At 44.4% G+C, this 24,391-nt stretch overlaps 1 protein-coding gene across 1 annotated transcript; it reads left to right on the top strand.

Moving 5' to 3' along the window:
- The first annotated feature begins 283 nt into the window (after positions 1 to 283).
- Positions 284 to 15,367, top strand: LOC142197870 (receptor-transporting protein 3-like). Its single transcript, XM_075268523.1, has 2 exons — positions 284 to 465; positions 15,019 to 15,367. The coding sequence occupies exons 1-2, from the start codon at positions 284 to 286 to the stop codon at positions 15,365 to 15,367; spliced, it is 531 nt and encodes a 176-aa protein (XP_075124624.1).
- The last annotated feature ends 9,024 nt before the right edge of the window (positions 15,368 to 24,391 follow it).

Genomic DNA, 24,391 nt, shown 5'->3' on the forward strand with positions numbered 1-24,391 from the left:
TTAGTGACTCTCCTGAGTCAAACAGTGGTTTCCCCCTAAACGAGCATTTATTCCCCATAGACTATAATGGGGTTCAATGTTCGATCGAACAGTCTAGTATTGAGCGGCTACTCGAATCGAACTTCGACATTTCACTCTTCAATCATCTCTATTAATTAATAATCAATGATCATTAGATTTTGGTAATTCTAATAGTATATGAGTACATCATGAAAAATAGAGGAGGAAAATATCTTTGTTACATTATATATTCAGTTCTTTAGCTGTTATGTATTTCAGAACAATGGCTGAAATATCATCTGGAAATATTTGGATTGATACATTTCAAAGCCTGCAAAAAATAGAATTAGAAGAAAAATATGGAAACAAATGGATTCTGCAGTTCAACTACAATCTGGTGGACAAATTGACTGAAGAGGAGAAACGGAAAGGATGGAAGATCTCACAAACCACAAAATTTGCCAGGTAAAATACTGTTACCGAAATCAACAAAACATTTAAAGCAAGACTGCACCCTCTGGTGGACTGAAAATTGCACATTCATGTCCCTTCAAATACATAACTACTGGTAATTGGTTTTCCAGGATTCCATCTTAACGGCATCACAATAGGTTGCCCGCTTGACCTCTGAAGGGACAAGAAGACAGAGAGGTTAAAAGTTCCTTCCAGCCAATCTGATCCAAGGTTTTTCCAATTATTAGACTAGGATGTATGCAACTCAATTTTATTTATATAGCTGTATCTTTTAACAGTTGCACTACAGAATATAGGAGAGAAATGACGGGTGCTCTCATGACAGGATGCCTCACATGATAGCACCACAGAGACTACTCCCTGAAGGACGGTCCATTCAAAACTGGCAAAATATGCCAGTATGTCCAGCCTGTAATGTATACAATACATGTGGCATCTAGACATGAGATGTAGCAGCGCAACAGATGTGGTCTATAAAGCCTCCTTCACCTTCTGCCCAGGATATCGGTAGTGATCTTGTTGAATGGGCCTTGATACCTATAGGAGGAGACTAATTTTGGAATAAGTAGGCTTCATGAATGGAAGTCTTAAGCCAATAATGAGGAATGGCCTCCTTGACAGTACATTAGGCTATGGAAGCAATGACACTGAGCTGTGAGGCAGGCCCCTCTAACAGTGCAGTGACATTGGGGCAGGAAGTAATGGTACCAGAATCTCTGCAGTTGGGACACATACCTAAAAATCTCACAATGCACTGAATTCAGCTTTCAAGTGGTATATAACATCAACAATGTTATAGGAAATGAAAGATCCTCTTTAAGGCTGAAATTTGTACTCATCTATATATAAACTCAAAATTATACCCTATAGTCGTCCCTGCACACAGTATTATACCCCATAGTCGCCCCTGCACACAGTATTATACCCCATAGTTGCCCCTGCACGCAGAATTATCCCCCATATTGGCCCCTGCACACAGTATTATACCTCATAAGTATCCAGTTGATATGACATTAGGGCAAGTGCGCTGTATTAGAAGTGGAAGAAAGAGAAATACTTCCATAGTAGATGAGCAATGGAGACCAAAGTTTTTTAAATTTGTCATGAGATATAGACAATAGAGATGAGCGAACAGTGTTCTATCGAACTCATGTTCGATCGGATATTAGGCTGTTCGGCATGTTCGAATCGAATCGAACACCGCGTGGTAAAGTGCGCCATTACTCGATTCCCCTCCCACCTTCCCTGGCGCCTTTTTTGCTCCAATAACAGCGCAGGGTAGGTGGGACAGGAACTACGACACCGGTGACGTTGAAAAAAGTAGGCAAAACCCATTGGCTGCCGAAAACATGTGACCTCTAATTTAAAAGAACAGCGACGCCCAGCTTCGCGTCATTCTGAGCTTGCAATTCACCGGGGACGGAGGTTTCCGTCCAGTTAGCTAGGGCTTAGATTCTGGGTAGGCAGGGACAGGCTAGGATAGGAAGGAGAAGACAACCACAACAGCTCTTGTAAGAGCTAAATTCCAGGGAGAAGCTTGTCAGTGTAACGTGGCACTGACAGGCTCAATCGCCGCAACCCAGCTTTCCCAGGATCCTGAATGGAATACACTGACAGTGTATTCCCGTATACCCCATATATACACCCCAAATCCCCGTTCCAACGGTGTGCCCCCCCACCTTCACCCCAGAAATACCCTGCAAGTCCCCTAGCAATAGAATTGGGGCTATATACACCCACTATTTTTGCTACTGCCATATAGTGCCATTGTCTGACTGGGAATTCAAAGAATATATTGGGGTTACAAATACCCTCATTTCTTGCTACTGGTATATAGTGCCATTGTCTGACTGGGAATTCAAAGAATATATTGGGGTTACAAATACCCTCATTTCTTGCTACTGGTATATAGTGCCATTGTCTGACTGGGAATTCAAAGAATATATTGGGGTTATAAATACCCAAATTTCTTGCTACTGGTATATAGTGCCATTGTCTGACTGGGAATTCAAAGAATATATTGGGGTTATAAATACCCTCATTTCTTGCTACTGGTATATAGTGCCATTGTCTGACTGGGAATTCAAAGAATATATTGGGGTTACAAATACCCTCATTTCTTGCTACTGCCATATAGTGCCAGTTTCTGACTGGGAATTCAAAGAATATATTGGGGTTACAAATACCCTCATTTCTTGCTACTGCCATATAGTGCCAGTTTCTGACTGGTAATTCAAAGAATATATTGGGGTTACGTGCACCCACAATTTTTGCTACTGGTATATAGTGCCATTGTCTGACTGGGAATTCAAAGAATATATTGGGGTTACAAATACCCTCATTTCTTGCTACTGCCATATAGTGCCAGTTTCTGACTGGTAATTCAAAGAATATATTGGGGTTATAAATACCCTCATTTCTTGCTACTGCCATATAGTGCCAGTTTCTGACTGGGAATTCAAAGAATATATTGGGGTTATAAATACCCTCATTTCTTGCTACTGGTATATAGTGCCATTGTCTGACTGGGAATTCAAAGAATATATTGGGGTTATAAATACCCTCATTTCTTGCTACTGGTATATAGTGCCATTGTCTGACTGGGAATTCAAAGAATATATTGGGGTTATAAATACCCTCATTTCTTGCTACTGGTATATAGTGCCATTGTCTGACTGGGAATTCAAAGAATATATTGGTGTTACAAATACCCTCATTTCTTGCTACTGGTATATAGTGCCATTGTCTGACTGGGAATTCAAAGAATATATTGGGGTTACGTGCACCCACAATTTTTGCTACTGGTATATAGTGCCATTGTCTCACTGGGAATTCAAAGAATATATTGGGGTTACAAATACCCTCATTTCTTGCTACTGCCATATAGTGCCAGTTTCTGACTGGGAATTCAAAGAATATATTGGGGTTACAAATACCCTCATTTCTTGCTACTGCCATATAGTGCCAGTTTCTGACTGGGAATTCAAAGAATATATTGGGGTTACAAATACCCTCATTTCTTGCTACTGGTATATAGTGCCATTGTCTGACTGGGAATTCAAAGAATATATTGGGGTTACAAATACCCTCATTTCTTGCTACTGCCATATAGTGCCAGTTTCTGACTGGGAATTCAAAGAATATATTGGGGTTACAAATACCCTCATTTCTTGCTACTGCCATATAGTGCCAGTTTCTGACTGGTAATTCAAAGAATATATTGGGGTTACGTGCACCCACAATTTTTGCTACTGGTATATAGTGCCATTGTCTGACTGGGAATTCAAAGAATATATTGGGGTTACAAATACCCTCTAGAGATGAGCGAACAGTGTTCTATCGAACACATGTTCGATCGGATATCAGGGTGTTCGCCATGTTCGAATCGAATCGAACACCGCGTGGTAAAGTGCGCCAAAATTCGATTCCCCTCCCACCTTCCCTGGCGCCTTTTTTGCACCAATAACAGCGCAGGGGAGGTGGGACAGGAACTACGACACCGGGGGCATTGAAAAAAATTGGAAAAAGTCATTGGCTGCCGAAATCAGGTGACCTCCATTTTAGACGAATAGTGGATTTCAAATCCGGGTCATATGAGAATGTGAACTTTGTGACTATGAGACAGGGATAGCTGTACAGGCAGGGATAGCTAGGGATAACCTTTATTTAGGGGGGAATGTTATTAAAAATAACTTTTTGGGGCTCTATCGGGTGTGTAATTGTGATTTTTGTGAGATAAACTTTTTCCCATAGGGATGCATTGGCCAGCGCTGATTGGCCAGAGTACGGAACTCGACCAATCAGCGCTGGCTCTGCTGGAGGAGGCGGAGTCTAAGATCGCTCCACACCAGTCTCCATTCAGGTCCGACCTTAGACTCCGCCTCCTCCAGCAGAGCCAGCGCTGATTGGCCGAATTCCGTACTCTGGCCAATCAGCACTGGCAAATGCATTGTATTGGCGTGATGAAGCAGTGCTGAATGTGTGTGCTTAGCACACACATTCAGCTCTACTTCATCGGGCTAATAGAATGCATTGGCCAATCAGCGCTGGCCAATGCATTCTATTAGCTTGATGAAGCAGAGTGTGCACAAGGGTTCAAGCGCACCCTCGGCTCTGATGTAGCAGAGCCGAGGGTGCACTTGAACCCTTGTGCACCCTCGGCTCTGCTACATCAGAGCCGAGGGTGCGCTTGAACCCTTGTGCACACTCTGCTTCATCAAGCTAATAGAATGCATTGGCCAGCGCTGATTGGCCAATGCATTCTATTAGCCCGATGAAGTAGAGCTGAATGTGTGTGCTAAGCACACACATTCAGCACTGCTTCATCACGCCAATACAATGCATTAGCCAGTGCTGATTGGCCAGAGTACGGAATTCGGACAATCAGCGCTGGCTCTGCTGGAGGAGGCGGAGTCTAAGGTCGGACCTGAATGGAGACTGGTGTGGAGCGATCTTAGACTCCGCCTCCTCCAGCAGAGCCAGCACTGATTGGTCGAGTTCCGTACTCTGGCCAATCAGCGCTGGCCAATGCATTCTATTAGCCCGATGAAGTAGAGCTGAATGTGTGTGCTTAGCACACACATTCAGCTCTACTTCATCGGGCTAATAGAATGCATTGGCCAATCAGCGCTGGCCAATGCATTCTATTAGCGTGACCTGAGTTTGCACAGGGGTTCTAGTGCACCCTCGGCTCTGCTACATCAGATTGCTACATCTGATGTAGCAGTGCCGAGTGTGCATCAGATGTGTAGTTGAGCAAAACTGACTCAGCACTGCTAAGTCTCTGCATTCGCATAGGAATGCATTGGCCAGCCTTCGGCCAATCAGCGCTGGCTCTGCCGGAGGAGGCGGAGTCTAAGGTCGGACCTGAATGGAGACTGGTGTGGAGCGATCTTAGACTCCGCCTCCTCCAGCAGAGCCAGCGCTGATTGGTCGAGTTCCGTACTCTGGCCAATCAGCACTGGCCAATGCATTTCTATGGGGAAAAGTTAGCTTGCGAAAATCGCAAACTGACAGGGATTTCCATGAAATAAAGTGACTTTTATGCCCCCAGACATGCTTCCCCTGCTGTCCCAGTGTCATTCCAGGGTGTTGGTATCATTTCCTGGGGTGTCATAGTGGACTTGGTGACCCTCCAGACACGAATTTGGGTTTCCCCCTTAACGAGTTTATGTTCCCCATAGACTATAATGGGGTTCGAAACCCATTCGAACACTCGAACAGTGAGCGGCTGTTCGAATCGAATTTCGAACCTCGAACATTTTAGTGTTCGCTCATCTCTAATACCCTCATTTCTTGCTACTGCCATATAGTGCCAGTTTCTGACTGGTAATTCAAAGAATATATTGGGGTTATAAATACCCTCATTTCTTGCTACTGCCATATAGTGCCAGTTTCTGACTGGGAATTCAAAGAATATATTGGGGTTATAAATACCCTCATGTCTTGCTACTGGTATATAGTGCCATTGTCTGACTGGGAATTCAAAGAATATATTGGGGTTATAAATACCCTCATTTCTTGCTACTGGTATATAGTGCCATTGTCTGACTGGGAATTCAAAGAATATATTGGGGTTACAAATACCCTCATTTCTTGCTACTGCCATATAGTGCCAGTTTCTGACTGGTAATTCAAAGAATATATTGGGGTTATAAATACCCTCATTTCTTGCTACTGCCATATAGTGCCAGTTTCTGACTGGGAATTCAAAGAATATATTGGGGTTATAAATACCCTCATTTCTTGCTACTGGTATATAGTGCCATTGTCTGACTGGGAATTCAAAGAATATATTGGGGTTACAAATACCCTCATTTCTTGCTACTGGTATATAGTGCCATTGTCTGACTGGGAATTCAAAGAATATATTGGGGTTACGTGCACCCACAATTTTTGATACTGGTATATAGTGCCATTGTCTGACTGGGAATTCAAAGAATATATTGGGGTTAAAAATACCCTCATTTCTTGCTACTGGTATATAGTGCCATTGTCTGACTGGGAATTCAAAGAATATATTGGGGTTACGTGCACCCACAATTTTTGCTACTGGTATATAGTGCCATTGTCTGACTGGGAATTCAAAGAATATATTGGGGTTATAAATACCCTCATTTCTTGCTACTGGTATATAGTGCCATTGTCTGACTGGGAATTCAAAGAATATATTGGGGTTACAAATACCCTCATTTCTTGCTACTGGTATATAGTGCCATTGTCTGACTGGGAATTCAAAGAATATATTGGGGTTACGTGCACCCACAATTTTTGCTACTGGTATATAGTGCCAGTTTCTGACTGGTAATTCAAAGAATATATTGGGGTTATAAATACCCTCATTTCTTGCTACTGCCATATAGTGCCAGTTTCTGACTGGGAATTCAAAGAATATATTGGGGTTATAAATACCCTCATTTCTTGCTACTGGTATATAGTGCCATTGTCTGACTGGGAATTCAAAGAATATATTGGGGTTACAAATACCCTCATTTCTTGCTACTGGTATATAGTGCCATTGTCTGACTGGGAATTCAAAGAATATATTGGGGTTACGTGCACCCACAATTTTTGCTACTGGTATATAGTGCCATTGTCTGACTGGGAGTTCAAAGAATATATTGGGGTTATAAATACCCTCATTTCTTGCTACTGGTATATAGTGCCAGTTTCTGACTGGTAATTCAAAGAATATATTGGGGTTATAAATACCCTCATTTCTTGCTACTGCCATATAGTGCCAGTTTCTGACTGGGAATTCAAAGAATATATTGGGGTTATAAATACCCTCATTTCTTGCTACTGCCATATAGTGCCAGTTTCTGACTGGTAATTCAAAGAATATATTGGGGGTTATAAATACCCTCATTTCTTGCTACTGCCATATAGTGCCAGTTTCTGACTGGTAATTCAAAGAATATATTGGGGTTACGTGCACCCACAATTTTTGCTACTGGTATATAGTGCCAGTTTCTAACTGGGAATTCAAAATGTGCAAGGCTCCCGGAAAGGGACGTGGACGAGGCCGTGGGTGAGGTCGGGGGAATGGTTCTGGGGAGCAAGGTAGCAGTGAAGCCACAGGGCGTCCCGTGCCTACTCCTGTGGGGCAGCAAGCATTGCGCCACTCCACAGTGCCAGGGTTGCTTGCCACACTAACTAAACTGCAGGGTACAAACCTTAGTAGGCCTGAGAACCAGGAACAGGTCTTGCAATGGCTGTCAGAGAACGCTTACAGCACATTGTCCAGCAGCCAGTCAGACTCTGCCTCCTCTCCTCCTATTACCCAACAGTCTTGTCCTCCTTCCTCCCAAAATTCCCAAGCTTCACAGAACAATAACCGCAACTGTCCCTGCTCCCCAGAGCTGTTCTCCACTCCTTTCATTGTCCCTCAACCTGCCTCTCCACATCACGATTCCACGAACCTAACAGAGGAGCATCTGTGTCCAGATGCTCAAACACTAGAGTCTCCTCCATCTCCGTTCGATTTGGTGGTGGATGACCAGCAACCCACCCTCATCGACGATGATGTGACGCAGTTGCCGTCAGGGCATCCAGTTGACCGGCGCATTGTGCAGGAGGAGGAGATGAGACAGGAGTTGGAAGAGGAAGTGGTGGATGATGAGGACACTGACCCGACCTGGACAGGGGGGATGTCAAGCGGGGAAAGTAGTGTGGATGTTGAGGCAGGTGCAGCACCAAAAAGGGTAGCTAGAGGCAGAGGCAGAGGTCAGCAGCTTAGGCGAAGCCAGGCCACACCCGGAATCTCCCAAGATGTTCCAGTTCGTACCCAGCCCCGAAAAACTCCCACCTCGAGGGCACGTTTCTCGAAGGTGTGGAGTTTTTTCAAGGAATGCGCCGAGGACAGATATAGTGTTGTCTGCACAATTTGCCTCTCGAAATTGATTAGGGGCTCTGAGAAGAGCAACCTGTCCACCACTTCAATGCGCCGTCATTTGGAATCCAAGCACTGGAATCAGTGGCAGGCAGCAACGGCAAGACAAAGGCCGCCTGCCGTTCACGCCACTGCCACTGCCTCTGCCACTGCCTCTGCCTCTGCCACTGCCACTGCTGACTGTGCTGGCGATGCACTCCAGAGGACGAGCCAGGACACCACTTCATCTGCCTCCGCCACTTTGTTGACTTCTCCCTCATCCTCCCCTGTTCCTGTCTTATCTCCTTCTCCTGCACCATCAAAGGCACCATCAGGCGCTTCTTTACAACAACCCACCATCTCTCAGACATTGGAGCGGCGGCAGAAATACACTGCTAACCACCCACACGCGCAAGCCTTGAACGCCAACATCGCTAAACTGCTGGCCCAGGAGATGTTGGCGTTCCGGCTTGTTGAAACTCCCGCCTTCCTGGACCTGATGGCAACTGCGGCACCTCGCTATGCCGTCCCTAGCCGTCACTACTTCTCCCGGTGTGCCGTCCCCGCCTTGCACCAGCACGTGTCACTCAACATCAGGCGGGCCCTTAGTTCCGCGCTTTGCACAAAGGTCCACTTGACCACCGACGCGTGGACAAGTGCATGCGGACAGGGACGCTACATTTCACTGACGGCACACTGGGTGAATGTAGTTGAGGCTGGGACTGCTTCCCAAACTGGCCCGGTGTACCTCGTCTCCCCGCCTAACATTCCTGGCAGGGACACGAGAAGAACACCCCCCTCCTCCTCCTCCTCCACCGCCTCCTCCTCCGCCACCGCCTCCTCCTCCGCCACCGCCTCCTCCTCCGCTGTTAGATTAACCCCAGCTACGAGTTGGAAACGTTGCAGCACTGGCGTTGGTAGACGTCAGCAGGCTGTGCTGAAGCTGATCAGCTTGGGGGACAGACAGCACACTGCCTCCGAGGTGAGGGATGCCCTCCTCGATGAGACGGCAATATGGTTTGAGCCGCTGCACCTGGGCCCAGGCATGGTCGTTTGTGATAACGGCCGGAACCTGGTAGCAGCTCTGGAGCTTGCCGGACTCCAACATGTTCCATGCCTGGCCCACGTCTTCAACCTAGTGGTGCAACGTTTCCTAAAGAGCTACCCCAATGTTCCAGAGCTACTGGTGAAAGTGCGGCGCATGTGCGCCCACTTTCGCAAGTCGACAGTAGCCACTGCTAGCTTAAAATCTCTCCAGCAACGCCTGCATGTGCCACAACACCGGCTTTTGTGCGACGTCCCCACACGCTGGAACTCAACGTTTCAGATGTTGAATAGAGTGGTTGAGCAGCAGAGACCTTTAATGGAATACCAGCTATAAAACCCTAGGGTGCCACAAAGTCAGCTGCCTCAGTTTCACATCCATGAGTGGCCATGGATGAGAGACCTTTGTGACATCCTACGGGTCTTTGAGGAGTCCACAAGGAGGGTGAGCTCTGAGGATGCGATGGTGAGCCTTACAATCCCGCTCTTGTGTGTTCTGAGAGAATCCCTGATTGACATCAGGGATAACTCAGATCACACAGAGGAGTTAGGTATAGCATCCAATCCGTCACAGCTGGAGAGTAGGTCCACACATCTGTCCGCTTCATCGCGTTTAATGGAGGAGGAGGAGGAGGAGGAGGAAGAAGAGTTGTCCGATGATGTGATGGTGATACAGGAGGCTTCCGGGTAACTTCGAATCGTCCCATTGTTGCAGCGCGGATGGGTAGACATGGAGGATGAGGAGGAAATGGAGATTGAACTTTCCGGTGGGGCCAGAGGAGTCATGCCAACTAACACTGTGGCAGACATGGCTGAGTTCATGTTGGGGTGCTTTACAACCGACAAGCGTATTGTCAAAATCATGGAGGACAACCAGTACTGGATCTTTGCTATCCTTGACCCCCGGTATAAAAACAACATCTCGTCTTTTATTCCGGTAGAGGGGAGGGCCAATCGCATCAATGCTTGCCACAGGCAATTGGTGCAGAATATGATGGAGATGTTTCCAGCATGTGACGTTGGCGGCAGGGAGGGCAGTTCCTCCAGTAGGCAACCAAGTTCTCACCGGTCCACACAAACGAGGGGCACACTGTCTAAGGTCTGGGACACCTTGATGGCACCCCCTCACCAAAGTGCCGCCACGGAGGGTCCTAGTGTCACCAGGCGTGAGAAGTATAGGCGCATGTTGCGGGAATACCTTTCCGACCACAGCCCTGTCCTCTCTGACCCCTCTGCGCCCTACACGTATTGGGTGTCGAAGTTGGACCTGTGGCTTGAACTTGCCCTATATGCCTTGGAGTGCCGACCGGCTCACTTTGATAAAAATGAACCACCACTGGATAGAGCCTTCATTTTTGTGCCCACCTGTGTAAAGCACCCCAACATGAAACTCCATGTCTGTACTCAACCTCTCCAATTCCTCCGCATCCTCATACTCATCCACCATAAGCGTTGCACAATTCTGCTAATACTAGGCTCCCTCCACCCTGATTTCCCCCAACTCTGCTGGTTAGAGGCTCCCTCCACCCTGATTTCCACCAACTCTGCTGGTTAGAGGCTCCCTCCACCCTGCTTTCCCACAACTCTGCTGGTTAGAGGCTCCCTCCACCCTGCTTTCCCACAACTCTGCTGGTTAGAGGCTCCCTCCACCCTGCTTTCCCACAACTCTGCTGGTTAGAGGCTCCCTCCACCCTGATTTCCACCAACTCTGCTGGTTAGAGGCTCCCTCCACCCTGCTTTCCACCAACTCTGCTGGTTAGAGGCTCCCTCCACCCTGCTTTCCCACAACTCTGCTGGTTAGAGGCTCCCTCCACCCTGATTTCCACCAACTCTGCTGGTTAGAGGCTCCCTCCACCCTGTTTTCCCACAACTCTGCTGGTTAGAGGCTCCCTCCACCATGAATTGGTCCAAACTGGGCTGTTTAGAGGCTCCCTCCACCATGAATTGGTCCAAACTGGGGTTTTTAGAGGCTCCCTCCACCATGAATTGGTCCAAACTGGGCTGTTTAGAGGCTCCCTCCACCATGAATTGGTCCAAACTGGGCTGTTTAGAGGCTCCCTCCATCATGAATTGGTCCAAACTGGGGTTTTAGAGGCTCCCTCCACCATGAATTGGTCCAAACTGGGGTTTTTAGAGGCTCCCTCCACCATGAATTTGCCCAAACTGGGGTGTTTAGAGGCTCCCTCCACCATGAATTTGCCCCAACTCTGCTGGTTAGAGGCTCAATCCACCCTGATTTTCAAAACAAATGTTGGTGCCAACCTCAACTTACTATAAGGGCCAAATTCACTGCTGGTGACAAGCTCTCCTCACTGCAAGTGCCAAATACACATGTTTCAAGGTGTTTTCCTACTGTCAGAGAGGTGGTATTGAGTGTGTAAAGTGTGTAGTTGTTAGGCTGTGATGTTGGGGTAATAGAGGGTCTTTGGTGTGTTAGATGCCCCCAGACATGCTTCCCCTGCTGTCCCAGTGTCATTCCAGAGGTGTTGGCATCATTTCCTGGGGTGTCATAGTGGACTTGGTGACCCTCCAGACACGGATTTGGGTTTCCCCCTTAATGAGTATCTGTTCCCCATAGACTATAATGGGGTTCGAAACCTGTTCGAACACACGAACATTGAGCGGCTGTTCGAATCGAATTTCGAACCTCGAACATTTTAGTGTTCGCTCATCTCTAATAGACAACCTAGTCGGCACTTTTTGTAGATACTCTCCCTAAGGTGACACAGTACAAGTTTAGACCCACATCTGTTTGCAGATGGTTCTTCTTCCTTTATTGGAAGAGATGTTCTGGTTTGGCTTCACTCTAGACAATATCTTAAAGGGGCTCTATGATTGGTAAAAATCATTTTTAGCTAAGCAATGTAAGCTGATGGCTGGTCAGATAATAGAGGGGGTATACACCTCACCCAGACTACTCAGGTGGGTGAGATGAAAAACTCCAGAAAGACTGGTTCTCAGCAGATAACTTTTGTCTGCTAGGCGTTATTTCAAGTGGGCTGGATTTTTAGGAATGGAAGGTAGGTTGGTAGTGGGACCTGTCATTCCAACCCCCTCCAGTCCACACATTGTGGATGTTTCTGCAGCATGTCAGCTGCTGTGAATTGTCCTCATCAGTGAGGTTTAAAAGGTCAGCTCCAACAGCAAGACTTTGGACAGAACTTGGCTGGAGAACCAGCAGGAAGGTCATACTGTTGGAGCTGTCTTAGTTGATGCAACCTACTGTTGAGAATGCTATTATAGGTGAGGTAACCTAAGTTGAGTTAGAGCCTAGCCGGGCAGGTATTTATTTTTGTATTTTTTCCTTTTGTTGCTGCACTACATTTTTGAGTGAAAATAGAATTCTACCTTTGTTTTGGACTAAAGAAACTGGACTTGTTTGTCTATGCCACCCCAGACCCTGACAGCACATCCTTGCATAGCCTTTAGAACGGCTATTCCACACATACCTTTTGTATGTAAATAGCCTCATTAGTTTTTGAATGAGCCCATTTTTATTCATATGCTAATTAACTTCCAGCCAGCACAGGAAGTTCCCAGCAGCTCTTCTCTATCCTATCTGTGTGTGCAAACAGGAAGCTGAGTCATCATCATCATCAGCAGCCTGTGCTGTACATATACATAGGAAAGAATAGCACAGAGGGTGCACGATGAGACTTCCGGGGTGCACCAAGAGGCTAATTATCATATGAATAAAAGTGGGCTCATTCAAAACTGAATCGGTTTACATACAAAAGGTATGTGTAAAATAGCCTTTCTAAAGGCTATGCAAGTATGTTCTTAGTTAAAAATCACTTTTCCCAATGATAGAGCCCCTTTAAGGTTTCCTAGAAAACCAGGCATTAATCTATGGGGAACTACATTCCAAAAGGTGGCGCTATCAAGTATCCTTTCCCAGAATTCCTAGTATATCATGCTATTAGACTCAACACATCACAAGGTGGCCATCAAAAGGTGGAAGTGCAATCTCCCTAAGAAGATAAAAGACGCTTAGGTATCTGCTGTGAAGGATACCTCTACAGAATTGATAAATTCCACTCTATTATTAGGCTTAACAGTCAAAGTTAAAATTGCAAGAATTTAGGGTTTTTTTTGTAACTATGCCTTTAAGTACAAAGTCAACTCCAAATAGGGATGACTTCTGCTACACCTTTTAGGCTAGTTATTATGGTAGAGACTTAGCACCCAAGAGATTCCTCTGGCAGTCTGGTCATCCCACTCAACCTTAACCCCTTCCCGCCGATGGCATTTTTTGATTTTCGTTTTTCGTTTTTGACTCCCCTTCTTATAAACCCCATAACTTTTTTATTTCTCTGCTCCCAGAGCCATATGAGGTCTTAATTTTTGCGGGAAAATTTTTTCTTTATGATGCTACCATTAATTATTCTATATAATGTACTGGGAAGCAGGAAAAAAATTCAGAATGGGGTGGATTTGAAGAAAAAATGCATTTCTGCAACTTTCTTACGGGCTTTGGTTTTACGGCGTTCACTGTGCAGCCAAAATGACATGTCCCCTATATTCTGTGTTTCGGTACGGTTCCAGGGATACCAAATTTATATGGTTTTATTTACATTTTGACCCCTAAAAAAAATTCCAAAACTGTGTTAAAAATTTTTTTTTCTAAAAGTCGCCATATTCCGACAGCCGTAACTTTTTTATACGTAAGTGTACGGGGATGCATAGGGTGTCTTTTTTTGCGGGGTTGGGTGTACTTTTTAGTTCTACCATTTTCGGGAAATGTTATTGATTTGATCACTTTTTATTAAAATTTTTATCAGAATCAAAACAGTGAAAAAACGGCGGTTTGGCACTTTCGACTATTTTTCCCGCTACGGCGTTTACCGAACAGGAAAAATATTTGTATAGATTTGTAGAGCGGGCGATTTCGGACGTGGGGATACCTAACATGTATATGTTTCACAGTTTTTAACTACTTTTATATGTGTTCTAGGGAAAGGGGGGTGATTTGAACTTTTAATTCTTTTTATATTTTTTTATATTTTTTTTAACTTTTTTTTTTTTTTTTTTTTTTGCATTTATTAGACCCCCTAGGGGTGTTGAACCCCAGGGGGTCTGATCACTAATGCAATGCATTACAATGCTAATGTATTGCAATGCATTGCAAAAAAGCATCCTTTCTTTTGCAGGCTGCATAGACCAGCCTGTAAAAGAGAGGATTTGCAGACAAGCCTGGGAGCCTGTACAAGGCTCCCGGCTGTCATGGCAACGGGACGTCAGCCCTGGAGTATGCTCCAGGAGCCAGCGATCCTGGCCAAAATGGCGGCGCCTATGCGCCGCCGAGAAAATGGCGCCTCCGGCGCCTTTGACCGTGGCGCCGGAGGGGTTAATGCCTCCGATCGGTCCAGGGACCGAGCGGAGGCATTAGAGCTGGTTGTCTACTGCTTAAAGCAGTAGACACCCGGTGGCTATGGCGGCCGCCCGGCTTCCGGGCGGTCGCCATAGTTACAGACTCGACATGCGCCGTACTATTACGGCGCATGTCGGGAAGGGGTTAAACATAATATCTGTGCACAGTTAAGCTTTACTATATCACTACTGTTATACTATATGTATATAATATATATTAATGTTTTAGTAAATTAATATTATTGTTTTTATTTTTATAGTTTCAACTGCTCGAATTGCTCTCATTTTTGGAACTCTAGTCGAGTCACGCTTATCTTTCACTATTGTCTTGGAAAAAGCAAGACAGGACAAGTCTTCCTACGTCCCTTTTGCCAGATATGTCGGCAATGTAACAGTGAATATTTCATGAAGCCTAAATTTAAGGAGGAAAGCGTCAAAGCAGCTCTAGAAAATCTTATTTTAAAAATCAGAAAAAACTGTTATCGTGAGAAGATTAGGAACATTTCTCAAGATGTAATGTACCGTACAATAAGAACCAAACCTCATGAAAGTGACCTGTGTGAAGCTTGTATGGAGGGTATATGTAATAAAGAACGTGATGTTTTTTAAATATACATATCATCTTTTCCAAGATGGCGCTGCATTGAGTGGCTACCAAGATACAGAGCTCCAAGCTGAGAGCAACCTTTATCTTTCCTTTTCACTCTTTTTGTCTGTATCTTCAAGAATCCTCTAACAAAGCAAACTAGTACTATGAATTAGCAGCTATAAATCGAATGGAAGACCCTGTGGAGTATTTTTTTTCCTTTTGTTTCTATTGTTAAAGTATGGACAAGACTCAAGACCTGATTCAGCTGCAGTTTCCTGTGTGCACATGTGCCGGTTACCATCCCCCCACGAGCTAAGGACAGCATGTTTCACCATGAGGCAGAGAGAGCATGGAGAGTAGCCTGCATGGAAGTGTGGACTTTTTCTTTCAAGGAGATGATTTTCGGCGTCTATTGCTGATATGTGAAGATACCTACAGCTGACTGGTATTTCTTACTTTTACTGTGGACACGTGGGACTGTGTTACAGCCTGGGAACCTACCATCACCCACCTACACCATGTGTTTATGGAAGCTTGGCAAGAGAGCAGCACCCTGTCTACCTGGATGGCTTCAGACTTCTTTGGGCAGTAGAACACAGTGGTAAGAAGAAAGGAGAAGGGCTTGTCATGAAGGACATTTGGGGTATTTTTTTGTAGTTAATGGACAATAGCGCTGATGCAAGATACCAAACTATCAGCTGTGAGCATGAGATGTCACTACCTACCAAAGGAACTACCTCATGTTATCATGATAGCTGCCTATGTCCCCCACCTCTGCAAAAAAACGTTTCTGCCTGTTATATCTACATGCTTTGACCCCTCCTCCTTATGTCCTCCAACCACAGTCGGCTGTATTATTAACATCACTTCATACAGAGAACTAAATGATCCTGCTGTGTGTCTGTGTTTTCTTTCTTTTTAGTTGCTATGATTCCTAGGATTTCTCTATCTGCCATGAGCTTGTATGTGTTTCTCTCTTGTTATGCACTACTGTACCATCTATGAAACTGTATCACTGAAATTTCCCCATTGTGGGACTATTAAAGGATTATCTTATCTTATCTTATCTTATTATGCATGTGTCACATGACACAACCTGCAAGTCAATGGCAACATTCTGAAACTGTATATAAATAAATTAAACAGGACCTTTCATGTCCTCCTGAAAGTGAAGTTTAATATATTGCTAGAAAGCAGACAGTGCGCTGAATTCATTGCACTGTTTGTTTTCCTGGTATGTGCCCCAGTGGTGGAGATATCGGTGCCGTTACTTTCACCACTGTCAGAAGTCATCGCTGTGCTGTGAGGATTGTCCATTTTCCCTGGCTGTACTCTAAGGGCTCGTTCACCCGTGGGCAAGGGGGCGGATTTTGACCTTTACAATGGTGGTCTATGCAGACCGCCGGGCTTCTTTTTTGCGCTAGCGGCGGGCTGCTGCTAGCGGAGAAAAGAAGCGACATGTCCTATCTTCAGGCGGAAACCGCGGCGCACCTTCCTATGTCGGCTCATTCATTTGATCCGACATAGGAGGGGAAAGCCGCGACCGCTCATGTGGCGGATTTTCCAAATTTATAAGAAAATTTCCCATACTAATTTTTTAGGGACCCCTTCAGTTCTGACAGAGATTATAAAGGCCTATATAATAGAAACCCCCATAAATCACCCCATTTTCAAAACTGCACATCTCAAATAATATCCACAAGAAAAGCAATCATGAGTATGACACTTAGTATAAAAGGAATATATTACACATCCAGTCTAGGTCAATAAACTTGTCAGAATTTTATTTATTACATCATACACATATATAAAAGATGGACATTGAAAGGAGAATCTACAAATACAAACTGACTGGGTAAAAATGAAGTGCAACAGATGGTATGTGGTCCCTTTAAGTATTTACATACAATGGAATGCACATGGATTAAGCTAATGCCAGAAAGGAACTCAGCATTGGAGTCCTTTATACACCGTGTGTGGACATTATATACACATAGCAGTAGTATCAATAACCGCTGAGGTATATATCATGATTGGCCACTAAGTTATACACATTGCCACAACAGCTCAAAGAGAATGCTAAAAGTTTAAAGTTACCACGTGGTCCAATATATGTCTCCTATCCATTAAAGTAATCGCATTGATAACCACACATTGGCCTCCTGATGAAGGCTGCAAAGCCGAAACGCGCGTCAGGTACTGGAGAGTGAGTGCCTGTCCCGACTTGTATACCTCCTATATTGTCAACATGGGTAAGCCACAGTGCTATTAAACTTGTATATAATGGTATAGGATATATGTGAACCTATGTTGTTATAGTCACCAATATGTGTGTATCAATGCTATTACAGTTTGTTGTGAAATTTCTCCCGAGTACATAAATACCCCACATGTGGGTGTAAACTGATTTTTGGGCACACGGCAGTGCACAGAAGGGAAGGAGCGACACTGAGGGTTTGAACAGCAGATTTTGCTGGAATAGTTTTTGGTGCCATGTCTCATTTGCAGAGCCCCTAAAGTACCAGTATAAAGGAAACCCCCCAAAACTGACCCCATTTTGGAAACTACACCCCTCACAGAATTCATCAAGAGGTATAGTGAGCATTTTCACCCAGCAGCCTTTTAACAGATTTTATTAACATTGGGATGTGTAAATGAAAAATTAATAGAATGGCACTTTTTCACCAAATTTATCCATTTCACAAGGGGTTAAAGGAGAGAATGCACCCCACATTTTGTTAAACAATTGCTCACGAACATGGCAATACCCTATATGTGATTAGAATGTACTCTATGGGTACATGGTGGGCCTTGGAATGGAAAGAGCGCTATTTGGCTTTTGGAGGGCGGATTTGACGGGATTAGATTTTCGTTGCCATGTCGCATTAGCAGAGCCCCTAGAGTAACAATACAATGGGAACCTTCAAAAGTAACCCCATTTTGGAAATTACACCCCTCGCAGAACATATCAAGGAATGTAATGAGCAGTTTGACCCTACAGCTTTTTCAGAGATTTTAACATTGGGACGTGAAAATGAAAAATTAGTTTTTTTTCTTCAATAAACCGTCAATTTAGTCCAAATTTTTTTATCTTTAGAAGAGGATATATGAGAAAAAGCCCCCCAAAGTTTGTTACACAATTTCTCCTGAACGCAGCATTACCCCATATGCGGTCATAATCTGCTGTATGGGAACATGGCGGGGCTCAAAATGGGAAGAGTGCATTTTGGATTTGGAGGGCAGATTTTGCTGGATTGTTTTCATGTGCCATGTTGCATTTGCAGAGCCCCCTAAAGAACCAATACAATGGAAACCCCCCAAAAGTGACTCCATTTTAAAAACTAGACCCCTTAAGGAATTTATCAAGGGGTATTATCATTTTGAGCCTAACAGTGCTTCCCAAAAATTAATGTTCAATGTGAAAATTTTAATTTTGAAAGAAATCTGCCATTTCGGTGCCCAATGCGTTGCACCCACTTTGTGTCATCAGAGACCCGCACTCCTAAGACTATTAAGGGGCTATCCCGGGTAGAAAGAAGTTATATACACTCACCGGCCACTTTATTAGGTACACCATGCTAGTAACGGGTTGGACCCCCTTTTGCCTTCAGAACTGCCTCAATTCTTCGTGGCATAGATTCAACAAGGTGCTGGAAGCATTCCTCAGAGATTTTGGTCCATATTGACATGATGGCATCACACAGTTGCCGCAGATTTGTCGGCTGCACATCCATGATGCGAATCTCCCGTTCCACCACATCCCAAAGATGCTCTATTGGATTGAGATCTGGTGACTGTGGAGGCCATTGGAGTACAGTGAACTCATTGTCATGTTCAAGAAACCAGTCTGAGATGATTCCAGCTTTATGACATGGCGCATTATCCTGCTGAAAGTAGCCATCAGATGTTGGGTACATTGTGGTCATAAAGGGATGGACATGGTCAGCAACAATACTCAGGTAGGCTTTGGTGTTGCAACGATGCTCAATTGGTACCAAGGGGCCCAAAGAGTGCCAAGAAAATATTCCCCACACCATGACACCACCACCACCAGCCTGAACCGTTGATACAAGGCAGGATGGATCCATGCTTTCATGTTGTTGACGCCAAATTCTGACCCTACCATCCGAATGTCGCAGCAGAAATCGAGACTCATCAGACCAGGCAACGTTTTTCCAATCTTCAATTGTCCAATTTCGATGAGCTTGTGCAAATTGTAGCCTCAGTTTCCTGTTCTTAGCTGAAAGGAGTGGCACCCGGTGTGGTCTTCTACTGCTGTAGCCCATCTGCCTCAAAGTTCGACGTACTGTGCGTTCAGAGATGCTCTTCTGGCTACCTTGGTTGTAACGGGTGGCTATTTGAGTTACTGTTGCCTTTCTATCAGCTCGAACCAGTCTGGCCATTCTCCTCTGACCTCTGGCATCAACAACGCATTTCCGCCCACAGAACTGCCGCTCACTGGATGTTTTTTCTTTTTCGGACCATTCTCTGTAAACCCTAGAGATGGTTGTGCGTGAAAATCCCAGATCAGCAGTTTCTGAAATACTCAGACCAGCCCTTCTGGCACCAACAACCATGCCACGTTCAAAGGCACTCAAATCACCTTTCTTCCCCATACTGATGCTCGGTTTGAACTGCAGGAGATTGTCTTGACCATGTCTACATGCCTAAATGCACTGAGTTGCCGCCATGTGATTGGCTGATTAGAAATTAAGTGTTAACGAGCAGTTGGACAGGTGTACCTAATAAAGTGGCCGGTGAGTGTATGTGGGTGTACACTGCTGCTTGGGCACACAGCAGGGCTCAGAAGGGAAGGAGCAGTGCGCTTTTTAGCTTTTGGTGTACAGATTTGGAGGGGTTTCCTGATGCCATGTGACAGCATAAGTAACGTATCCTTTATTCTGCGGGTCGGTACAATTACCGCGATACCTCATTTATATTGTTTTTTATGTGTTACATGTTTTGCAGAACAAAAAATCCATTTGGGGACATAAATCAATTGCTTTTGCATCACCAACTTCTGAGAGGCGTAACATTTTTATTTTTCAGTTGACAGAATTGGTCTATGGCTTATTTTTTGCGGGACAACCTGTGCTTTGTATTGGTACTGTTTTGGGGTACATGTGACGTTTTGATCACTTTTTATAGCATATTTTGTAAGGTGAGATGGTGAAAAAACATTACTTTTGCCGTTTTTTTGCGTTTTTTTTTTTTCCGGTATTCACCATGTAGGTTAATTATCATTTCAGTTTTATTGTACAGGTTGTGACGGACATGTTGATACCAAATATGTATTGTTTTTATTAATACTTTGTTTTTTTTATATATCATTAATTTTATATAAGAAAAGGGAATTTTGGGGTTTTTATAACTATATAAAAATTTTTTACACACTTTATTTTTTTATTTTTAACTTTTTATTTACATTTTTTATTTGTCCTATAAGGACACTAGAACCAGCGATCAGAGAGGATCGCTGGCTCTATGCTATAGACTTGCAATACAGTGTATTGCAGTCTATGGAGGAAGCCAGCCAATACAGACGTATCGGCTGGCTTCCTCAATACCCGGCAGGATCAGCCAGGTACTGGGGGCTCTTAGCAGCCTGGGGTCACTGGTCAGACCCCAGGCTGCAGAAGATACTTATGGGCACCCCCTGATCTCGCCGCGGGGGGTGCCCAGGGGCTCATTTAATCTTTCCTAAGCCCCTTGGATGCGGCGGTGATGTTTCACCACCGGCATCTAAGGAGTTAATACCTCCGCTCGGAGACCAGCTCCGAGTGAAGTAGATAGAGCACAGTGTTAGCATTCAGATATAGCTAACACTTACTTCCGATGCCGCCCGCAAGATCATCTAACCTGCGGGTGGCATCGCATGTCAGGGAAAATTTGTTACTCCAACAAACTTTCCCTGACATGACCGTTACATGATCGGGACCTGAATCTATCAGGTCCTGATCATGTCTCCGTGGACCCCAGCAGCTATTAGCGCTGTGTCCACGGAGCTCCGGACCCTTGGGGAGACTCGATCCCCATTTCAAAAGGGTCCGTTTATAAACGTCCGCACGGCACAGAACCCATGCCGTGAGGACGTTTATATACAGTGGGCCGTCGTGAAGCGGTTAATTTGTCTTCAATGCAAAACCACAAAAAGAATTGTCAAAAAGCCAAATTGGATATAATTCCACAGCAAACATAAAAAAGGGGGTGGACAAAAGTATTGGCACTCTTTGAAAAATCATGTGATGCTTCTCTAATTTGTGTAATTAACAGCACCTGTTACTTACCTGAGGCACCTAACAGGTGGTGGCAATAACTAAATCACCCTTGCAGCCAGTTGAAATGGATTAAAGTTGACTCAACCTCTGTTCTGTGTCCTTGTGTGTACCACATTGAGCATGGAGAAAAGAAAGAAGACCAAAGAACTGTCTGAGGAATTGAGAAGCAAAATTGTGAGGAAGCATGAGCAATCTCAAGGCTACAAGTCCATCTCCAAAGACCTGAATATTCCTGTGTCTACCGTGCGCAGTGTCATCAAGAAGTTTAAAGCCCATGGCACTGTGGCTAACCTCCCTAGATGTGGACGGAAAAGAAAAATTTACGAGAGATTTCAACGCAAGACTGTGCAGATGGTGGATAAAGAACCTCGACTAACATCCAAACAAGTTCAAGCTGCCCTGCAGTCCGAGGGTACAACAGTGTCAACCCGTACTATCCGTCGGCGTCTGAATGAGAAGGGACTGTATGGTAGGATACCCAGGAAGACCCCACTTCTTACCCAGAGACATAAAAAAAAGCCAGGCTGGAGTTTGCCAAAACTTACCAGAGAAAGCCAAAAACGTTTTGGAAGAATGTTATCTGGTCAGATGAGACAAAAGTAGAGTTTTTGGGAAAAGGCATCAACATAGAGTTTACAGGAAAAAAAAAAGAGGCCTTCAAAGAAAAGAACACGGTCCCTACAGTCAAACATGGCGGAGGTTCCCTGATGTTTTGGTGTTGCTTTGCTGCCTCTAACACTGGACTGCTTGACCGTGTGCATGGCATTATGAAGTCTGAAGACTGCCAACACATTGTGCAGCATAACGTAGGGCCCAGTGTGAGAAAGCTGGGTCTCCCTCAGAGGTCATGGGTCTTCCAGGAGGACAATGACCCAAAACACACTTCAAAAAGCACTAGAACATGGTTTGAGAGAAAGAACTGGAGACTTCTAAAGTGGCAGCAATGAGTCCAGACCTGAATCCCATAGAACACCTGTGGAGAGATCTCTTGATGGCAGTTTGGAGAAGGCCCCCTTCACATCTCAGGGACCTGGAGCAGTTTGCCAAAGAAGAATGGTCTAAATTTCCAGCAGAGCATTGTAAGAAACTCATTGATGGTTACTGGAATCGGTTGTTCACAGTTATGTTGTCTAAAGGTTGTGCTAATAAGTATTAGGCTGAGGGTGCCAATACTTTTGTCCGGCCCATTTTTGGAGTTTTGTGTAAAATGATCAATGATTTGACTTTTTTTTTTTTCTTTTGTGTTCTTTCATTGCAAGCAAAATAAATGAAGATATTAATACCAAAGAGTTTGTGCTTGCAATCATTTTCTGGAAGAAAATGAGTATTATCTGACAGAATTGCAGGGGTGCCAATACTTTGGGCCAACACTGTAGAATACAATTGTCCGACAATATGTAAAACAGTAGTGTCAGTAGCAATTTTTTTTAATGATAACTGCAATTTTGTGGTATTTATTACTATATGTGGTCATCAATACTGGCTTCTGCTACTGTCTAGGCAATACCTTGGGAATTAATTGTGAAATTGACTTCTTACTTACAATGCTGTTGTGAGTGTCCACTATGGCAAACCCGAGTCTCCAGACCCTTATATAGCTCCTGTTGTTTCAACTGGAAACCCAATTCTGTGATGCAATTGCGCTTTTTCTTCTTTTTTTTTTCTTCTTTTTGGTAGAGTTGGAAGGGACCTCAAGGGCCATCGGGTCCAACCCCCTGCGAGTGCAGGTTTTCCTAAATCATCCCAGCTATATGTTTATCCAGATTCCTCTTGAAGATTTCCATTCATGGAGTGCCTACCACCTCCCGTGGCAGCCTATTCCACTCTCTCACTACCCTAACTGTCAGAAAGTTTTTCCTAATGTCTAATCTGTATCTCTTTCCCTTTAGTTTCATCCCATTGCTTCTTGTACTTCCTTGTGCTAATGAGAATAGGGTAGATCCCTCTGCACTGTGACTACCTTTCAGATATTTGTAGACTGCTATTAAATCTCCCCTCAGCCTTCTCTTCTGCAAACTAAACAATCCCAATTCTTTTAGCCGCTCCTCATAGGACATGGTTTGCAGACCTTCCACCATTTTGGTTGCTCTTCTCTGGACTTGCTCCAATATATCGATGTCTTTCTTGAATTGAAGGTGTTAATTCTGCTACTGGTAAGCTTTTGATGGCTTGTCCGAGATGACATAATTCTGCAAAAAACAATATTACCCACAGTAGCTTTGTAGTAGTTTTGCCAGTATTATTATCACCCAATAATACCACAAACCAAAACTGGAATGCTGTTTTTATTCCAATTACAGTCCTATGAAAAAGTTTGGGCACCCCTATTAATCTTAATCATTTTTAGTTCTAAATATTTTGGTGTTTGCAACAGCCATTTCAGTTTGATATATCTAATAACTGATGGACACAGTAATATTTCAGGATTGAAATGAGGTTTATTGTACTAACAGAAAATGTGCAATATGCGTTAAACCAAAATTTGACCGGTGCAAAAGTATGGGCACCTCAACAGAAAAGTGACATTAATATTATGTAGATCCTCCTTTTGCCTCTAGTCGCTTCCTGTAGCTTTTAATCAGTTCCTGGATCCTGGATGAAGGTATTTTGGACCATTCCTCTTTACAAAACAATTCAAGTTCAGTTAAGTTTGATGGTCGCCGGGCATGGACAGCCCGCTTCAAATCATCCCAAAGATGTTCAATGATATTCTGGTCTGGGGACTGGGATGGCCATTCCAGAACATTGTAATTGTTCCTCTGCATG

The sequence above is a fragment of the Leptodactylus fuscus genome, chromosome 3 (genome assembly GCF_031893055.1).
Source record: "Leptodactylus fuscus isolate aLepFus1 chromosome 3, aLepFus1.hap2, whole genome shotgun sequence".
Classification (NCBI taxonomy): Eukaryota; Metazoa; Chordata; class Amphibia; order Anura; family Leptodactylidae; genus Leptodactylus; species Leptodactylus fuscus.

Excerpts from the sequence above, each read along its gene's own strand:
- LOC142197870 (XM_075268523.1), top strand. The coding sequence starts at position 284 with ATGGCTGAAATATCATCTGGAAATATTTGGATTGATACATTTCAAAGC. Across the intron at positions 466-15,018 it reads CAAACCACAAAATTTGCCAG|TTTCAACTGCTCGAATTGCT; the intron begins GTAAAATACTGT and ends TTATTTTTATAG.